Source organism: Trachymyrmex septentrionalis, unplaced genomic scaffold, assembly GCF_001594115.1.
Source record: "Trachymyrmex septentrionalis isolate Tsep2-gDNA-1 unplaced genomic scaffold, Tsep1.0 scaffold127, whole genome shotgun sequence".
Taxonomy (NCBI): Eukaryota; Metazoa; Arthropoda; class Insecta; order Hymenoptera; family Formicidae; genus Trachymyrmex; species Trachymyrmex septentrionalis.
The window spans coordinates 1,238,013-1,258,880 of record NW_017304406.1 but is presented as its reverse complement, the minus strand read 5'-3'; the positions used below and the strand labels follow the sequence as shown (position 1 = coordinate 1,258,880).

The 20,868-nt window shown below is 37.4% G+C and overlaps 2 protein-coding genes across 12 annotated transcripts in view; both read right to left on the bottom strand.

Moving 5' to 3' along the window:
- Positions 1 to 7,492, bottom strand: part of LOC108756432 — a 12,966-nt gene extending 5,474 nt beyond the window's left edge. Inside the window, exon 1 of one of the 2 annotated variants that reach the window (XM_018500236.1) lies at positions 7,325 to 7,492. The gene's annotated coding sequence lies outside the window, so the exon portion shown is untranslated. The remainder of the gene's footprint in view (positions 1 to 7,324) is intronic. The other variant, XM_018500238.1, reaches the window with a different exon arrangement.
- A 1,914-nt stretch (positions 7,493 to 9,406) lies between these two features.
- On the bottom strand, positions 9,407 to 20,867 carry LOC108756431 (serine-arginine protein 55). Of its 10 annotated transcripts, none has more exons than XM_018500232.1 (12): positions 20,786 to 20,867; positions 19,659 to 19,782; positions 18,350 to 18,420; positions 15,793 to 15,888; positions 15,189 to 15,212; positions 14,982 to 15,038; positions 14,711 to 14,780; positions 11,072 to 11,145; positions 10,704 to 10,892; positions 10,165 to 10,290; positions 9,732 to 9,854; positions 9,407 to 9,617 (listed from the first exon to the last, which is right to left on the bottom strand). In XM_018500232.1, exons 2-12 carry the CDS (start codon positions 19,779 to 19,781, stop codon positions 9,476 to 9,478), a joined length of 1,095 nt encoding a protein of 364 aa, XP_018355734.1. In that variant the 5' UTR covers position 19,782; positions 20,786 to 20,867; the 3' UTR covers positions 9,407 to 9,475. The 10 variants fall into 10 exon arrangements, with proteins under 10 accessions (XP_018355734.1, XP_018355732.1, XP_018355730.1 ...); XM_018500230.1 differs by lacking the exons at positions 15,793 to 15,888; positions 19,659 to 19,782 and adding exons at positions 15,918 to 15,998; positions 19,497 to 19,623 and having other exon boundaries at positions 10,674 to 10,892; positions 20,786 to 20,863; XM_018500228.1 differs by lacking the exon at positions 19,659 to 19,782 and adding an exon at positions 19,497 to 19,623 and having other exon boundaries at positions 10,674 to 10,892; positions 20,786 to 20,863.
- Position 20,868: the final 1 nt, after the last annotated feature.

Below are 20,868 nucleotides of genomic sequence, written 5' to 3'. Positions count from 1 at the left end.
GGTGATAAATTTGTCGAAGATTTGTGGAAACATTTGAATCTCTAGCAGCAGTAACAGTATTTTCTCAGAGTTACAATGTTTTTAAGTATAGCTATATTATGCTGAGCGTGTAAAAGTACAGACGATGCTGATAAAAAACGAACCGGTCTCTCTCGGGCCACTCGTCTGAGTTTTGGGTCCAGGACGATACGTTCCTGAGATCGTGAGAGAGGCTTTCGAGAGATACGTTCAAACGGTGGGTCAGCATCGACAAGGCTGTGTATAGGTCCTTATATGGTAGCCGGTCGTATATGCCTGTATATAGGGAGTGCTCGAAAAAGAGGCCGCATACGCAACAGAGAAGCAGCGGGAACTCACATATCCTTCGCGTATCAGCTAAATTCTTTTCTTTTTTCTTCTCATTCTTTTCATATGCCTGTGTAGGCGTATGAAACGTACGTGTGCGCACTAACACAAGTCTCGTGTGCTTGGCTGCACATAACGGTAAGAGACGAGGACGAGATCTCGATTGTCCGTAACCACGACGGAGCGCCCGGCCAGATATAAAACATAACTCTCTTCTTGTGCGGTGGACTATGTTTCGCGAATCTATCGCCAGACTACATAGGCAAGGCAGACAGACAAGCCTGCAAAATGATTTTCATTCATTAATGCGCATAAAAATATATTTTCATGTTTCCTTAAATGCCAATTAATCTATTCAGAATATATTAATCATGTTTTAGATAATGAATAATGTCGCTATACAAGATAGATAATTTTGAAATAACAAAAATCGATATATAACTCGATGTAATGCGATTTATTATTTCTTATAAAACATCTCACCTTTGCTATACGTGATTAATTAAATTTTATTATGAGAATCGCTTGCGCTCGTCGCATTTAAGATCGGCAAGAAAATAAACGCTTTAAGGCCGACACAAGAAGCGCTATAACGCAACGACCGTTAGTTCCATTTAATTGAACATCCGTAGATCCTAGCCGAGCCGTGGCGAACAACCAGACAGGATAAGCTTCTTATTGGTTATTATGCAAACTGCAAACGGTGGTATTTAATGAGGCGAGTCGACGCGAGACGACGGCGACGATGCTCGCACAGTGGAACTTGGATAAATCTTGGCCTCATCTTCTCGAGTGTACTCGCGAGGTGAAGAGCGAGCTTCCGCGAGAAGTTAACGAGGAAACTAGGTTGCCAATGCAGCCGAGATGCACCAGCAGAAATCGACGGTAGAGTCATCGAGATAGATTAGGCGTCCAGATTGATATTTCATATGAGTCGTACGAGTGAGGCACGATTTCTAGTACTTCATTTTCAAACGAGGAAAGTATGGCTCTAGGTCGTGCATCCCCATTAATGCGGACGGCCTGTAAATATTTTCCAAATGTTAGAAACTGTGGCATTTGATACATTCAGTCATACCTTAGATCAGACCTGTGCAATTTGAGCTCCGGAGCTCCGGATGTAAGATTTCGGATTGTAAAGTGTTGATAAGTGTTACTCTCTCTCAGATGCATATCGACACTTTACAGTTCTCGAAATCTTACTCACATTGATTTTTTTTTTTTTGCGTCGATGGATTCTTTGCGTTTTGGCTCAGAAGCTCAAATTGAACAGGTCTTAGAAACTTAACAATTTAGTTGAATTTTTGCTGATACGAATTCATTGAAACAATTTCAAAACATTGAGAAACAAGAAGTTCATTCGTGTTACAGCTTATCTCATAACGAGTTTTAAGGATCAGAAATATTTCTTTATCACAGACTCTGGAGTAGGCAACGGCAGAAAATAGTTAAGCCGAGCGAGTATAACTTCATTCATTTCTATTAATATAGATTAATCCGAGTGTAACTTGCCATTTATTTTTTTCCAATTCTTAGAACTGAGGAAAAAGATAAAAAGTAAAGTACAGAGATTAAAGTCAGCATAAATAGACATAAAGTCACTTGGTAGAAATGAACAACGTAAGTCGTACTATAACCGACTATTTAAATCCATGAAAATCAAGACCCTGTCAGTAAACGACCGCTAGTCGAAGAAGTTCTTCGTGACGACGCACTGTCGTAGGCTCGATCCGCGAAACGAGATCGCTGGCTAACGAGTTCGCGCTGGTTGCCCAATTAACTTGGGCAATCGCATTTAATGGTAGACTCTCCGCTACCGGACTCTCGTCTCTTTCGCGCCACGCGTCCACACGTGCAACGACGTGCACGGGGCCTGTATCGATCGGCGATGTAGGCTCCAGAGAACGGCGTACACCTACGCGTGTACAATACCCACGTGAAACCACCGACACTACATTCGTATTTGTAACTAGAGAAAAACGTTTTACCGAGCAACGACGACCGTCGAGCAACCGCGATTCTCTTTCTCTCCCCCTTTCTCTTTCTCTCTCCAGCTCTCTTCCGTGCGACCGTGACGGCTAACGAACCCTGGACGCGCGTATCGTATCGAGCGGTGGCGCGTACATACCAGGGACGTATATAGACACGAGACCGTACTATATACCTAAGTACCGTCCGAATCGTAGACGTCTAGATATCGAGTACTCCTGCACGACTTCTGGCCGATTTCTGACGAACTGAAAGGAAAGTTCGTTCCTGGCAGGATTGGTAGACTACTAATGTTTTTTTTCTTTTTTAAGAATAAAACATATTGTATTTCTTCTTAAATACTATATGTTTTTAATGATCCAAATATGCTTTAAATAGTACTATAAAAAATATATTTAAAACATATTAAAAATATCAATTAAACATATATTTTTAACTATTTAAAACATATTTTTTACCAACCCTGATTGTTGAGTCTCCCAAGCTGAAACACTTGTCAGAATGAATTGGCCACGATCAGCAGAATGCTTATTTTGCAACTGTTGGGAGTTCTCTTCGCGCCGATTAGATTTGTACACTTTCAGATTGGAAGAATAGTCCTGTGTCAGTGAAGAAATCTTTCAACAGTTGCAAAGTAAACATTCTGCTGAACAGGGCCGTCGAAATGATTGAAAGATTGCCAAAATGACCATATGCATGCAGCCCTTATTTGGAATTCGATATTCCTTAGCTCAATGAAATTTCCACGAAAACATATTTCCATTCAAATTAAAACTTCAATCAAAAAAGTCAATCAAAAACTTCAACAACGTTAATGAGAGAGACACGAATCACTAAGATCCAAAAGTGTGAAGAAGCGAGAAATTGAAGAAGGCACGTGAAGCATTAACTTCTTTTAAGGATTAATTTTTATTAATTGTTAAATAATTTAATTTTCTATTATATTACATTTTATTCAATTTAAATCTATAGCAATTAAAGAAAAAAAGGAAAGAATAAATAAAAATATATTGTGATTTATTTTTCGCTTGCCACACTAATATTGAAATTAAAAAAAAAAAAAAAAAAAAAACTAAACACATCATACATTGTTGTCCCCGAAAAGATATACTTAACGTTCATTAATTGAGTTGGCCAATAAAATATCGCTCTGAATCTTTTGGTCAATACAGTCACATGATGCGCATTGAGCGAATACACGTCGAGGTATTCCCTGGCGCCTGAACGTATGCAGTAAACATCAATTAACGCCAACTTTGTTCAAGCCATTCTCCTCCGTATCATGTGGTATCATGCACGGTTATGGCAATGTACGCGAAATCACGATTTAGAAAGAGGCATTGAGCTCATTAACTCACGCCACAGCTTCCTCGGTGTATTCATTGTCGGCATGTATGCGCTTACAGTCAATTAAAACCTAGATCAGTTGTTTGCTAATGTATACTTGGAAGCTTATCTTCCACGAAGGTAATAAGATCTCCAAGTTTTTCAACGTGAAAAAACATATCATACATCAATCTCAATTGGATTTTTGTAAATTTCATGGTTTTTCGATAAATTTCTCTATTTTATCAAAATACCTAATCAACTTACAACTTCATTAATATTCTCTATTTTATTAAAATACCCGATTAATTTACAACCTCATCGATATTCCCCCTTTTTCTTTCAAGAAGTTGATCAAGTTTGGCATCGTGATGTAACACGTGCAAATTCGATACATTCCCAGAAGCGCCGTTTAATCAGATCTGATTCGGTGATCGCCGGAAGGCGAGTCTTCCGCTTTCCGATAGCGCAACGGCGTGCTAATATTGACACACACATGTAGACTTATATTCGCGACGGCGACGCATGAATGGCGACGCACAACGCGTGCATGGATGCAACAACGGGGGAGGCAGATCCGAGGTTGCGGCCAGGGGAGCGGCCCGGCTCATAGCGGCGGTGGCGGAGGCGGAGGCGGAGGCGGTGACGGTGGCGGCTGCCGCGGCAGACGGTTTCATCGATTGGCATTGCCGGCATCGTCCGGAGGAGAGTGTGAGCGGGGTCCGTGAACTCTGTGCTGATGGCGCATCCCGGTTTTCATGGTCATGGGTAAGAGGGCGGTTGCCCTCGACGGAGGGCCGAGAATCACGTCCTTCGCCTCTTGCGCAACTCGTGATGGGCAGGGATGATTGCCGTAATAATATCACTGATATCGTCGTTCCTTTTCCCCTCCGAAGCCTCGCATTCAAATCGAACGGAATGTTTTCAGCGTTCTAGTTGGAAACGCGCATTCAATACGAATTTGAATTTCAAAGTCGAGCCGGAGAATGATGTTCCATTCAGGGTTCTGATGTTATGCGTAGTACACTTTCCATCCATTTAATTACAAACGTGAAACGAACTGAAGGAGAAATAAGACCATTGCTATCCGTATCGTATATAAATGCTACAACTCTAAGGAAAACGAAGGTATTGTCCGGCTGATGTGTGGCGAGATGTAAGAGAATATTCTGAGTATATACGATCGCCTAGTAACGCCGCTGTTCATGAGACAGAAATGGTCTCGCAATCTGAGAGACGCTAATCGCGAGCTAGCTGAGCCGGGTAAACGCAATTGCATGAAGGCAGGCACAGAAGCGCGCAATTCACGACGGAGTAGCGCGCAATTCAGAAGCCCCCTCGTTCGCCTTGAAACGAGCGCACGCTCGAGACATGATAAAATGCAAATGCAACGCCCAATGACGATTCTCTCTTAGGAAAACGCAAAACACGTGGAAATTGCCACGATTAGTGATTAATGCTATAAATGAAAAATAAAATACGTAATTTCTAGGTGAGTTTTCTTGGATTTTCAAAATGTATGCGATATTAAACGTGAGAATTATAATGATTAATTAAACATCAATATCACCGAGTTGTAAATTAAAAATAATTAGTGTTCAACATTATTTCCAGAAATCATTCTGTGATGATAAAGAATCAGCGCCGAATGTGCTACACATGAGAGAAAATGAACATTGGACTGATAACGACGACGATGACGATGACGAGAAAGACGCATATGCGTGCTCCGCGTGCGTTGTATGCATCTGTCAAAACCACGCCCTTATCCCCATCCTGCTGCCTCGCGCTATTCGCCTGTATGTATACAGAGAAAGAGTAAGAAAGTTTCCCAGACAGACTTTCCACGATTTGTCTCGTTTCGAAAGAACAATTAAGTTTAATTAGCAGCTCACATTTATATAAGTACAATTACACATTAAATTATTATATTTTGGAGTCGATTTCTTAGAATAAACAGAAATGTACGGCAAAATGTAAAAAAACAAAATGTGATTAGTGAAGAAGCAGTAAACATATAATAATGAAGAGAATAATGAGAAAATACACGAGAAGCGAATCAGAGAATAATCGATGAATAAATCTTTAATAAGCTTGTTACGTCTAATTTTGCACATTTCACATTTGCGTTTATATAAACACACACGCGTTTGGAAAGTAGTTTCCTTAAATTTAAACTTCACTCCTTCAGAACGTTTTAAGTTTCTCCGATCGAAAACGCTGTAAATTCACGCGATACTGTTCACTCATTAATTCAGGCACATTAATTTGCGTCTGTTAATCTTATCGATCCTCATGTATGTGCATAATTACAATGAGATATAATAACGGTGCATACGAGGTATCACTAGTAACACGTACAGAAAAGAAATCCCTGTCGGTGAGCGATAAAAGGTCTAATTCACCCACGTTTTAACAATATGTATTTTATGCATGTACTGTAATTTTAGGAAAATACTGTAATGGACATAAAATACGATAATAGGCATCGTATATTATAGCAGTTTTTTTTTATGATGAAACATTCATTATTAAAACGGTAAATGACTCATTCCCGTTTCGTTCGACTCTTCGTCATATTCCACGAAGAACATCATTGATTCGCGATGCCACCGCTCAGTTACGGAGACGAATGAATAGGAAAACGTTTGTTTTCTTTTAAAAAGAGACTCCTTTCGGCCACACCCCGGGTCCATTTTCGATCGCGACGAAAGCCCGATCGATATCTTGAGTGCAAGCCCGGTCGGTGGAGACAACGTACAATTTCCAGGTATGCAATTTAATTTATTATATGTTATATAGTCACGGAAAATTCATCCTACAATATTCCTATTATCGCCGCAGGCATAGAAATTATTTACCGGTGAAGCGACAATCAAATTTAATTACCACGCTACCAGCAAAATGGAGAGCTCACGCCGAAACGTCGCGTTCCAATTATTGTGAATAATATAAGAATTATTGTGATAAACACATAAACGGTTCAATGCTGCGTGTTTATATGAAAGCGTGAATTCGATGGTAATTGTAACGAACTCTGTTGAGTGTTGTACGAAAGACACTCTGAGATAAGTTATAACTCGCGTCGAAATTATCAAGCGAGAATCGTAACGCCGATTTATAAGGCGGTTCCGATTGACTCACGGAATCGAAATTCTATTTCCAGATCACTATTGTTCGCTTATTACACTTATTAACTTCGCCAATTACGGGAATGCGAAATCTCTCAGCTGAGATATTTCGCAAGTGAAGAGCCGACTGCTAAACGTTTCGCCGCCTCACGAAGGATAGCACCGAAAGCATCACTTTCTGCACAGGGTGTCACGGTTCCCCGACGCTCTCACGCTAGTCTCGATGCCAATTCTTTTCCACTTCTGCAACTTAATATGCGAAAGGGAGGACAGAAGAACGAGAGAAAGAAGAAAATGATGCTCGCTGTCGTTTCACCGGTCATTTCTTTTGAAAATGAATTGAATTCGTTTTGAGCGAGTAACTTCCTTAAGAGTACACAGGAATCCGGGAGACGTTCGGAAATATCTTTGGAGAATGTTCGCTAAATATTTACGATTTCGGCCGGTTCGTTTTGCTCGCTTTTAATCCGCCATTGGACGCACATTGCTTGTGAGAAAACTACGGTGTAACTCGCGACGAAGGGTGCACTGACCTGTCAGTTGACGCGTGCAGTTTCTAGGGCGCAGGTAGGCGCGGACACTGTCGAACAGCAGACGTTGTTCAAGGGCAGGAACGAGACGGTACACTGACTGACCGGTTAGTGCTTCTGCGACACGTAACACCAGGTAACAGCGTCAAACAGCGCCCGTCGTTCATCCCCCTCTACCCGCAGCCTCCCCTCTTAGGTTGACAGGCCCCTCTCGCCAGGATCGGCGCAGAAAAGGCTGAAAAGGATTTGATGAAGTGCCTGCAGTGCCTTTCCATGCCGTTAACACGCTCTGAAAATTGAAATAGTGGGATATCACATAAAGAAGTAGTTTATTGTAATACTAGTAGCATCATACAAAAAAAATCTTTAAATTTAATTTAATTTATTATACGTTTTATATTCAGCATGTTAAATCTGTTCTTTGTGGGTGAACTACTGTACGGTTGATATGTATTGTATTTGGAGTTTGATGAAAGCGAGAAATTTTTAGTACAAATCAGTCCAGCGACAAAAAACAGAAACACATAATAAGAGATGAAATAAATAAATAAACCTAAATTGTAGTTGTACTCCGTAGAGTTAATTTAGAATTAACTTTCTAATTTATATACGACAAAAGAATATAATGTTCATACCATGTTAATATGTACTGCAAAAATATATTTCGGGTTATATGTAAATCATATCTCATTTCTTTCACAGCACACGTGCACAACGTATATAGCATCTGGGTCTTGCGACTGCACATATCGTTCCTGGACTGGGACCCCACCGCTCACGAATGGGGACCAATCGACGCTTAGCTCCTACCTCCCCCAATCGCGTCAATTAATCGCGTTCCCCTTTTCTGCGTCTTTCTTTCTGATCGTCTCCTTGACCGTCATGCGGAGGGGTAACTGACTCACCCTCAGCGACGACCGGGAATTTACGTTCGACGCACAGCCGGCGTCGCGAATTTGACATTGAACGCGGCTTCTCGGCGACGATCTTTTTATATCCTCTTCTCCTTGTTTTTCTCCTTCTCCCTCTTGTTCTCGAGCTGGACAACTGAATTTGCGATGTCTATCTATTCCCAACATGTTCGGGGAGGGGGAGGGAGGGTGGAAGGAGACGAAAATACTAGGGTTGATACACGTCAGTGAGTCATCCGAGTCCCATGTAGGCACATCTGCGTGTCACATGTTCGTTCGTAAAGTTCCGTTTTAGTTAAGCTGAGAACTCGAAATAACCGGAAATAAAAAGATACAATTTTGCTCATTTTTTGAAATTTATCCATTTGGTAATGACAGATGTGCGACGATCTTTATTATAATTTGGAGTAGTCTTTATAGAGAAAATTATAAAAAAAAAATAAGATAGTAATTAGGAATTAATATAAGTCGTTTTTATGAATTAAATTCTAAAATTATAATAGTTGATGCAACGTTTTTTTTTTAATTTCTTCCATAAATAAACATATTAATATGCAATTCCGGAATATTCGATTCAGTATTTAAATATGTTTCGAAACAAATAATTGGGAACAACGAGATATTGGGAATGATTTGGATATGAAATATTAATTTGCATCGACATGAACTTTTATTGACAGTTGAGACACCTCTTACCTCTAAATTTAATACACATCACATACTTTCTTATTGTAATGTAACTATTAGGAATATATACAAAAAGCCATTATAAGGAAACTCGTATTATATACGGCGATACAATGAAAAGATTTGTAGTCTCGAGGTATGAATAAAGAATACTTATCTAAATACGCGAATTGTATAGGTCGGATGATGTGTATCGCTAAACCTAATGATATCTATATAATAAAAAAAAATGAAAGGCAAAAGCCATTGGCTATGATTTAATTAGTAATTAAAATTTATTTAGTAATTAAATCAAAAATTACCTGAAATCAACAATAATGTTGGTTTTTTTTACAAAAAAACTCCGATTGTATCTTTAAAATGTTCAAATTATATTGAAGGGAAAGCATCGACACAGGTTTAAAACCTCATTAAGATTAATGAATAGAAGATATATATATATATATGAAATAGTGACTTTTTTGCAATTGAATATAAAAAATGATCGAGAAAAAAAACAAAAAAGAAGGAAAAGAAAGAACAAATAATAGTTTGCTGATTTTTTTTATCTCTCTGCTTAGTCGGCTTTCTGTTTGCTGCTCTCCGGCGATTTGTCACCATTCATAGGCGAACGAGAGCGACTACGGCTCTTGCTATGTTTGCTTCCTGATCGGGAGCGGGATCTGTCACCTCTGGAACGCTCGCGGCTCGACCTATCCCTGAAAGGAGGAGGAACGTTTAAGGAGTTCAGCATTTGTGTCATCGTTCGAGAAATTTTATTTTCTTGCGCCAACTATGTATCGATTAAAGAAAAGGCCAGCGAGAGGACTCACTTTGAGGGAGACTTGGCTTTGGATTTGGACTGCGACCTGGACTTTGACCTCTCAGCCTTGGACCTAGAACGAGATCTGGATTTGGACTTTGACTTAGATTTCGACTTTGAGCGGTCTCTTGATCTGCAAAATTATAGTTCAAAATGAAAGGGATACGAAAGTAGAGAAAGTTGACAAAATACAAAGAAACTCGTTTTCTTTTTTTTTCTCGTTTTCCAAGCGCGCGCGCATGGTGAATAGGTGAACGCGTATAAAGCGTGATTAAGCGTGAGAGCTCAAGGCACGTAGCCAGCCCAAAAACAATGCCAATAATAAATGGGAATGAGAGTGTACACTGACTGTGACTAACTGCGCAAGAAAAAAAAATAAAATAAGTGAAATAAATATACAGTTATGAATAGAATAAAGAGATTGATAAAACAAAGATACTTACTTGGATTTTGAGCGTGAACGACTACGCTCGGGGGATTTGGATTTAGACTTGGACTTGGACTTCGAGTGTGCTCTTGACTTGGAACGGGTGCTACGACGGCTGTGGCTGCGAGAACTGCGACGGCTTCTACATTACAGAAAACAACAATAAGGTGTACTTAATATTCTAAAACGGTTTCCGATGTTATCACAAATTATTTCATTATGCGATAAGTTTTGCGATCGTTTTTGCAAAAAATAAAACTTTGATCAACTCATAATCAAATAAAATAGAAACAAACTTAAAACAAAAATAAATTTATAAGTTTATAAAAAATTAAGTTGTGACAAATTACTTTAACGCAAAAATGAAAACATAATGGCAGAAACTTAATTAAAAAATAATAAATTTGGACAAAATAATAAATGGATCGCTTTGTAGACTGTCGTATTACAAGACTGTATCTAGATAAAGATAAATTATAATAGAAAACATAACAGTTGGCGTACGTAATGTCGCCCCGACAGTACCTTGATCGGGATCGAGAACGACGATTATACCTTGAACGGGAGCGCGACCGACGACGCGATCGAGATCGTGATCGGGAACGCGATCGCGAACTAGAAGATCTTGAACGACGACCACGTCTCTTGTCTTCGATGAGTCTAATCCTGCGACCATTCAATTCTGTATCGTCTAATTTATCAATAGCGTTCTTCAAGTCGGAGTACGTCGCGAATTCGACAACTCTGCAAAATTATAAATCATTTAAATCATTAGATCAATGTAACACGAAACAATGCAGATGTGCAGATATTTTTTATAAATAATCTTGTTATAATGTAATTTCCTACTGTTTCTTTTAGTTATTAAAACAGAGCGACTTAATTTTACTCTTATCATTCTCACAATTAACAAAATCACTTACCCTTCGTTTCTACGTTGCTTATGAGCATCAGCATATGTCACTTCACCAGCTTGTCTCATGTAATCCTTCAAATCCTGAACATCACACAAGAACCAAAATTAACATGTTTCTCTATGCTAATGTACATAAATATGCGAATAAATTTAGAATAGAATTAGTAGTTGGAGTTTACTATACTGTGTTTCTAGTCTGATGTATCGCGCAGGTTAAAATATATCCTGTGCACTCTTACGTTATATGCTATTTCGATTTCTTTCCTTGTCAGAGGTAACCTGGATCTACTCGACTAGGGAAAGAGATAAGCATAGCATGGTGTCTACATCTGCTCGCGTCTTCAGTGTTGAGAATAAAGTTATCAATTACGTGTTCGAATTTAGTATCCGCTTATCGACACAACCTTTCTTTTTATGCAATTCAATCTTTTAAATAATTATGATTATGATTTAATTTATACATATAGACAACTCCGCCCTGCATAATGAAACATTTATAAAACGCTTATATAAATCAATCAATTAATACAGACTTTTTGAGAGTAATTTTCATTTCTGCAGGATGGCTCACAATATAATTACAAAAGTAATAAATGCGATACTTTTTAAATATCTGTAACATGTGTCATAAAAAATAATATAACTGTAACTAATATATTTAATATACTGTTTTAAGTAATATATAATTCTTTAGAAAGAATTACATATATATAGCAAAAAAAATCGCTATAAAGCGACAATTAAAAATTCAATATACATAAACATAAAAAGTTCAGCAAAAGTTAAGCAAACGTTTCGAAGGCTACGTGAATATATTCTGCATCGCAATAAAATAGAAAAAAATTAGTTTGCACATAAGGAACTAAGGATGAAAATTGTGTTAATTTTTCGCTAAAAATAAAACCATAGTGAGTTCATCGATCATTCTTCTCCCGTAATATTTTCTTGGATTTTTTCTCTCAATGTTGTAAGATTACTCAGTATTGTGAACAGATGTCTTCCACATTATTCTTTCTTCTTTCTTTTTTGTTGTTTCTTCCACACATCATCTAGTTCAATGCTTCGCAGTCATTCCTCATGAAGGATATTAGCGAGTGAAGGTAAATATTGTCTAGTGGTCCATTTGCGTTCATCGCTGGGAGATTTGCTTATATGAATATTTCTCTTTTTCTCTCTGTCTCTCTCTGTACATGTGTGGGAACCAGGTACGGCTTTAGTGTTATGGAGATAACTAAATAGACAGTAGGTGTGGCTATGTGTCCGTTGTTTTGGCGAGTACGAGATAGCGCAGACATCTCCGTATCTGTGGGATACCACATGGCGACGGCCTGTCTGAGATTTGTGCTGATGTTTCTCAAGGTCCAAGCGCAAATTCCATGTAATAAAAAAAAAATAAAAAGGAAAAATAGAACGCATGCCATTGCCAAAGATATATTTCCAACGCTGGACAAATTTCCTCTGCAATATCATTCCTCGCTTGCTACATTTAAAATATAATGTAATAATGCAAATTATTTTGCATAAAGAAAAGTTGGTCTTTTACTATTCAGAAAATTTTGAAATGTATATATATATTCGCGATAGAAAGATATTCATTGTTATAAATAGAGAAAATCCAAACATTATCATACGTTGAGACAAAAAAATTGATTTAGCGAGTAACAAGTAGATTTCTAATTTCGAGCACATAAATATATCACTAGTGGTTCCCTATCTCCGATTTCGCATTTAGTTGCGCGTGCACAGCTCCGAACTTCATAAAACTTGAACAGTTCGATGTTCGCTGAGCTATAGTGCACAGTATAATATTAAATAAGGAGGTGTATAGATAGATATATTATAATTATATATATAAATAGTATACATATGTGAACAAAACCACGTTCAAGAGTGTGTAGTTATAATAGATATATATGTGTATATCTAAGAGTACACTCGGTTAAGGTGACGCATTTACCTTGGGCCCAGGCACCACCTTGCTTACGGACAGAGAGAAAGGCCAGACACACGGCGCTCGGTCGGGTCGAACGGATCTGTATGGCGTAGTCGCGGATGGTTCGGGTTTCGGCCCGTGTATGCCCTCATGGGTGTGGCCGTTGCCTGACTTACTAGATGGCTAGGTTGCATGGCGTACCAGTAGCAATGACAGTCACAGTGAAGTGGTAGATGTGATGGTGGTTGTAATGATGGTCGATGGTGAAGGTACTGAATTATGACCATGTCGGTTTATAGTAATAGGAAGAGTGGTGATATATATTGGTGGAGGTTGTATACGTAAATAAATGTTTGTTTCCCAGACGGATAAAGTAGATAGCGGCGGTTGGATCTCTCTCTCTTTTTCTTTTTTTTTCCCCAGTGATCACGATGAAGAGGATTGAAGTATGCACAATAACCCTATCACTGGGATTTCACCGAGATTCACCACGTATTACTGCGCGCGAGTAGTAGTATGATGGTAGATAGGTGGTGGTAGGTGTACATCCCAGTGCCACGCGGCTCTCTCTGTCACCCGGGACACCTCAGAAACCAACCTGGTGCCACTTGACCTCAAGACGGGCCCATCGCGTGCATCGTCATCTCTATCATCGCACATCAGTCTATTGGCCCTACCGGTCGCCCCTCCTCGGCGAAGAGGATATGGCTCTTCGGAAAGAACATCAATTTTATTTCGTTTTTTCTCAAACTGTTGGCCGAACGTAAATGAAATAATAAATTGAAAAAGTAACGTCGAACAATCAAGACTCGATCGAGAGAATATTTTTTGGTAAATAACCAATCATCGGAAAAGTGCAACGACAGTTATAGAAAAAATATATATCTACTTTCATAGATTATGTATGTAATATACAAATATATACACAATGTAAATTGATCAAGTAAGACTTGGTTTACGTGCAGTCTTCATTTCGATTTACGAGTATAATTTTTTATGGCTTTTTGGTTTTAAAAGCATCCACTTGCGTCCTGGTATTCCCACATATCGTTTGCATTTATCTGTATCGCTCGGTTTATCGTCTCCATTCATTGCTTCGTTTCTTCCGCTTTAGAGCTCTTCGTATCCACGGTGTCCGCTGAATATCTTTGTCCAATAGTATCTGGCTGCTTCATCACGGGCCATGTTGTTACTCCGAGTTCCTCGTGCAAACCTGTGTCCTTGTATCAGGTATGGTGATCCGCAATGCATTTCTTGCATCTCGCACGTGTCTGATATTTCTGTCGTCCATATGGATTTTTATTCTCTTTCGCTTCTCTAATTTTTCTTTTTTTCATGAAAAATGTCTTTTGCACATGTATATAAAAATTTGATTTAAATTTTTGCCAGACTTACTTGATCAAAATCTTACATCTTTTTAAATTCCAAAATAGGGCTTTCTATTCTGAATAAATAAACGTAAAATGAGACGAAAGACAATTGAAGAACAGAAGAAAAGAAATGCTATTTATCGACACGCGTGGAACTTTAGTAGAAACGGACTGTGAAAAAACTCGGAAAAACTTAGAGATCCGGAGAGATATATATAAATTTGAAAAACCCATATAAAGCAGTGCAATGTTTCTCTGGAAACGCGAATAGTAATCAAACCAACGAAGGTAATTATCGGTAAAAATGTAAGATAAAGAAAAAAGCGAGATATGCGTTACTTACCTGCCAGCTAACACGACTTGATAAATTCTCCACAGTCAAGCGGTACTCGGTGCGTGTTGGTGGGCCATATCTACAATGGGAAAAAAAACAGCTATTATCTACATGTCTTTAGAGCAAGCAGGTTTGTCTTGGACCTGACTTTACGTTAATGTAAATGCGAATGAAAATATAGTATAAAATGTAATAATGATATAATTCAAGACATTTACAAAACAGTAAGTTTATGTAAGTTAAGGTGTAATCGTTAGAGCGTAACATTGGATGTATGTACCTGGGCAATGATTGCTTGTAGCTAGATGCAGTCCTCGTGTTTCTGTTCACACTATCTCTGCAAAAAGGGATGTCATGTGAACAGAAATAACGGATCGTCGGTTAAACCTTCAGCAAATAACTACAGATCTGCACTCATTGCTCAGGCACACAATCAATCACCTGTTCCAATCGAATCAAATCTATTCAAAATGCAGCAATAGCGTACCTGTCGTGCCGCATATCGTCTCGGCTGTAACAAACACAATACCACATATCTATTAGTCACCAATTACATCAGATCATTTCGTTCAACTACCAGCAATAAACATAATGTTTGGGAGGGTAATCGCTAGGCGTTATATTGCTATCACTTTTTTAATCGCGGTAAAACTTTAACAATTTGACGTACTCGGGAGAGTAGTCAAATCCAAGACAACCAATTCTGAAGATAAAAATTCGATTTCTAATTAAACGTGTTTTCGTATGCACAAAGTCAAGAGAACTTTACAAACGCGTAATTTACGCCCTCTTTATGCTAGAGCTTATCAATATCCAAGGTTACGTTCTTCCCTGTGCGGACGATGTGCGAAATCGGTTTACACGACATAAAGAACTTAAGATAATATTTAAAAAAAAAAAACATTAAAAAAAACCAAATGAGAAAAGAGAAAAAAAAAGAAACAAAAAATCCATACATAAGAGAAAAGTATCCGAACGGAAAATAAATTGATCAATCGCTTGGATTTCGCACATCCCGAGCCGGCTGCCTGCAGGGGAGGAGGGGATAATGATCGCTCTGATAAAATAAAAAAAAGGATAGCGTGTCTTACGCAGATCGCCTCGAGTCCCCATAACCACCACGGGAGTCACCATAGCGCCACTGGTCACTACCCCTAGGTGTCCCCCGGGCCCTCTCTACAGTAATTCTGTAACAAGACACATTGGATATGCTTACTTGTCTCTCCAGGAGCGTGAGCGTCCGTAGCCACGGTCGCCTCGCCTCCCTGAAACACCCCGTGCTATCTCCACCGCCACTCTGAAACACACCCAACAAAACCCCGCCTAAGTCCACGACTAATTCTTACTCTCTAAAGCTGCTTCAGTCCTGCCTTCCTTCCTTCCTTCCTTCTTTTTTCCTTTCCTTTCCATTCCTCAGTCTCCTTTCTCCGCGAAATCTGATCAAATATCATCCGTCCCTCTCTTTCTCTATCGTCCGGTTTCGTCCGAGGCGCTGTCCCCTCTCTCTCTCTCTCTCTCGCTCTCACTCTCTCCTTTCTCTCTCTCTCTCTCTCTCTCTCTCTCACGACCCATTATCGTTCCTTATATAGTCTAAACTGTTTTCTTTATACGATGCTACTTATCGAATTAATTTTCTTTTACCACATCCATCAGCTTTTTCATAACTATATCTGTAATCCTTACACGGAGAAAAATGATTCAATTAATTGGAATTCTGGTGGAACTAAATGATCCAAAATTTTGGTAAAGCCTATTAAATTTATGATAAAATATTCTAGAATTCTTAGTTATATATATAAAATACATAATATAACATTCAAAATTTTCTTAATTAAATCTACTAAAATTAATCAGAAATCTGAGACTTGATCAGAATTCTGAATCGTTTATTTTTCATCAAAATTTCAGTTAATTCAATCAAATATTTTTCTCCCTGTATAATTACGAAATTTTCTCTCTTTTTTTTTTAAGTTAAAATATAATACGGTGTATTATACAGGATCACATGATGAATTTATGAAAAAGCATATGTGCCAAATTTTTCGGCACAAAAGAAGCAATATAACATTTCTCCAGACGAAGATATATTATTGCCAAGACTTTTTTTACTCGGGGAATTGATGGAAGTAGTTCAAAATGGCGGTAAGTCATTTAAGACGCATTTTATCTCGCTAAATGTCCAATCGTTAATTTGGAGGACAGACGCCGTTTACTATAGATGCAAAATTAAAGGTATTAACGGAACACCCGTTAAATGCGAACAGATACAATTGTGCACTGTACATTTGTCTTTAATTAAATAGAAGCAACAGCGAATAATATTACTGGTACAGGTTGAAATGCAATGCGATTAGAGCGTTAAGAATATTGCCACCGCATTCGACCACACTTTATCAGCTATTATAATGTTTATTATATTTTGAAAACTACTATTATGTATTACATGAAAAGCTACTAATATTATTGACACTTACATAAATTCCCAAAAGAAAGAAAGAATAAGCATATAGAAAAGAAAATTTTTCAGAGAAAGTTATTTACGTGTTGTGCTGAATAGATTTCATTTTCTCATTCGAATGCTATTGCTTCTCACATCAATCTAATCTCAAGTGATATATAACAAGATCAAGTTGATAATAAACTGTTTACTTAAGATAATAAGATTAATAATATTTAATCGAGAAAGAAATATTGAGTTAAATTATGTAAGTGATAAATAATTCGCAGGTAAAACAATATTTATTATTTCTATGTGTGAATGTCTCTAGTGACTTAACATTTAGGATCTTAAAAGATCCTAAAAAATTAAGTTCCTTAAATAACTTAAGATTACGTTTATACGAGCATCTTTAATTGGATTTAATAACATCCGTAGTTATGAAACTGGCCAATCGCCACTATTCCTCTGAAGAATGGAATGACTGATTAGCTAGCTTCTAATTACGAATATTATTAAACTCGATTAAAGTGTCCGTGTAAAAGTAGTCTTAGACACTGTTCGTCAGTAAATTTGAGCCATTTAGAATCAAGTAATTAAAAAATTTCATTATTTAGTAATTAATCAATTAGTCAGAAAAGAATATTTATTATGTAAATCAGAAAATATTTATGGCTCGATATAATAAATATCGCATATCACCATTCTAAAAGTAAACTTACAAATTAGCTGTATTGCAATGTACTAATATTTCAATTAAAAAAAATTATCAATTTTAATAAGAAGTGATCATGTTAAATTATTATAATTTATTTCTGTACATGAAATAACAAAGTGTACTCTTAAGATTGCTATCGTCAATAGAATAGATGTATTATTTAATATTTATATAAATTATAAAGATTTGTAGAAAGGAACTACATATCTGTTGTGATATTAGTTAATTTCGCTAATCCCAAATTTAACTCACCCTTAGTGTGTTAGCATGAATTAAAATTTCTTAGTGTTTAAATAGTGAACCTCCAGTACCAATAATATTATAATTATGATATAGTTCAAACATTAATGTAATAATCACAATAACAATCCACATACTAAATGGATTGTTATAGAAACTATTCAGTCATGCAAACATGCTACCTATACCATTCCGCCTAATATCGCCTAGTACATGTATGTTTCATACACTAAATGAAATAGAATTGCATTACCTTTCGCCTAAAAGTTCTTTTCCGTTTAATTCGTATACGGCATCGTCAGCATCTCTATAGTCGTCGAATTCCTAAAAAAAAGAGAATTTTTTCGTTATTATTTAAAAATAATATGCATGTTTTTATTTCAGTATCGGTTGGATCATATATTACTGATGTATTTATATGCAATCTATGTATTAATTATAAGTTTTCATAAATAATGCTAAATTATAAATATCATTGTATTATTCACGAATTGTAAATGTACATAATGAACATAAAAATCAACCATCACAGATAATGTGATAGAATGCTTAGATATGCATAATGTTAATAGCTAAGACTTTAATTTATTCATAATTGTCTAAAATTTTTATAAATTTCTTCCTGCAAAAGTTTTAGAGTAGGATATATCATTTTTTTACTTAATAAATAAATCATACATTATCAAATAATATTATATATATATATATAAAACTATATAGAGTGCAGTCTGGATTATTGCATGTGCTTACAAAATTTCAAATTATTGGTATAAGTAACTATCTGGTAGTACATAGCCCATTATAGATGTGGTTTAGTTTTCCTGATTATACATAACTTACAAAGCTTTTGCAGAATAATCGATGATAAGCAGCACACAGCTCCACTAAACCGCCACAGTACCAGTGTGCTCAGGGCTCAGGTCAGGTCAACTCAGGTTATCGAATTGTATATTTGTAATTTAACACTCTGCAGCTTACCCACTTTGGTCCAAATAATGATTAAAAAAAAAAACGAATAACCATTTCTTTTGGAAATAAATTTTATCATCTCTTTATTCAAAAGCATTATTACATCAATGATTGCAATATCAAATATAATCTTCATTTTTTCATAAAATAAGAGAAAGTGATCGAGAGATAAATCAGTAATCTTTAACACAAAATGTTATGCTACACGATTCAATAAATTTATAAAGAAAAATTTCCAAATAGTTAAAATGTATTTTTATAAAACAATTGCAAAGCTAAAAAATATTAAGACTCGTTAATTCCTAAAACACATCAGTTTCAAAGAGATATATATTTGTGTAATAACTGCAGACAAATGAATATTACAGGACCAAATTGAGCGATGTAAAGTGTTATACTCAAGATATTTACAGCTGGGTACAGATACTTACAACAAAGCCATAACCATTCTTGATGAGAACATCACGGAACCGACCGTAGCCTCTGAAAAATCTCTCAAGGTCTCTTTCCCTGGTGCCGTATGGAAGCCCACCGACATAGACTCTTGTCCCTACCATACTGTAAAAAAAACAATTGAACCACATTAGACTTACCACAAAGGCAAATCCATTCTTCATAGCGACCTCCTTGATTCTACCATATTTCCGGAAGAACTTCTCAAGGTCGCGCTCTCTCACCCGGTACGTTAAGCCACCAACGAATACTCGAGTGCTCATTCTTAAAGGAAAATATAAAAACACCTTACATAACAGGCTACCTGCAGAACCTGCCGTTTAATCACATGACAACATAAGATAATCGTTATTTTCCAAAATTCTAACCGAGAGACGGTTAAAAATAAACTTTAATTGTTTGTAAACAAAACATAACGGTGTTTCTATAATTGTTCTTTCAAGGAATATAGTAACTCAAATTAAATTTAATATCGGATTTATTAACAATTTTTATTATTCCAATATATAATACTTATATCGTATGCTACTGTTTCATCAACGCATATGTAAAAAAAATCATTAATTATTCTCAATGTTTCTTTAATGCAACAAGGTGCTGACACGCTTCACGAGACAAACGTACGGAAATTTCCCGGAAGATACGCATCGCATGGAACTCGCCGTTTTCACGCCGTGATTGAGAGGACGCATGAAATTTCTTTTCCGTTTGCGCAAGACTTGAAGGGGGGAAAAAAAAAGATGGAATTAGAAAGAACATTTTCGTTGTGTCACGCCGGCGTGCACGCGCTGATAAGACGCCACGTTGAAAGTTCTAGAAATTTGTGTCCGATCTCGGAAACACCACGCTCATCCGGCTTCATCGAATCGGTACGATCGATACGGAAGGCGCCGCGTCGGTTTATTGCGCCGTGAACGATACTCCGGAGTCGTAATAATGGCCGCGGAAAAACGATCCGCATTTTAGCGCGACGCGCATAAACAATGATCCGCGCTCGCGTGCTTTCCTCGAATCGACGCGGACTTTCGTTTCGTCACGAAACGCGGCATCGTCATCGCGTTGAAACGAATAACGCGTCGTATTTCGCCGAGCGGGAACGAAAGCTGGTAAGAGAGCGTGCTCTGTGCTTCAGGGTTACATCACGTTACACAGAGTAACGGACAATCGAATTCAGTTTTACAACGTTCACAGTTTTTTTCCCCGCCCTCCGAGAAGACTAGCTACGGAAATTATCGGACGAAACGGACATCTGATTATTTGTACTCACCTGAACGTTCGACTTGTGGTAAGTAACTTGCTATAAGTGAGCTCTACTGTAATACGAAATCAACGAGATTGAGGACGATACTG

Bases quoted from the DNA above. Each gene is read 5' to 3' on its own strand.
- LOC108756431 (XM_018500228.1), bottom strand. From the start codon at position 19,622: ATGGTAGGGACAAGAGTCTATGTCGGTGGGCTTCCATACGGCACCAGG. The intron at 15,889-18,349 runs GTAATGCAATTC...GTCTTGTTACAG, and splicing joins AAAGAACTTTTAGGCGAAAG to AATTACTGTAGAGAGGGCCC. The intron at 10,291-10,673 runs GTACTGTCGGGG...TCTGTAATGTAG, and splicing joins CGTTCTCGATCCCGATCAAG to AAGCCGTCGCAGTTCTCGCA.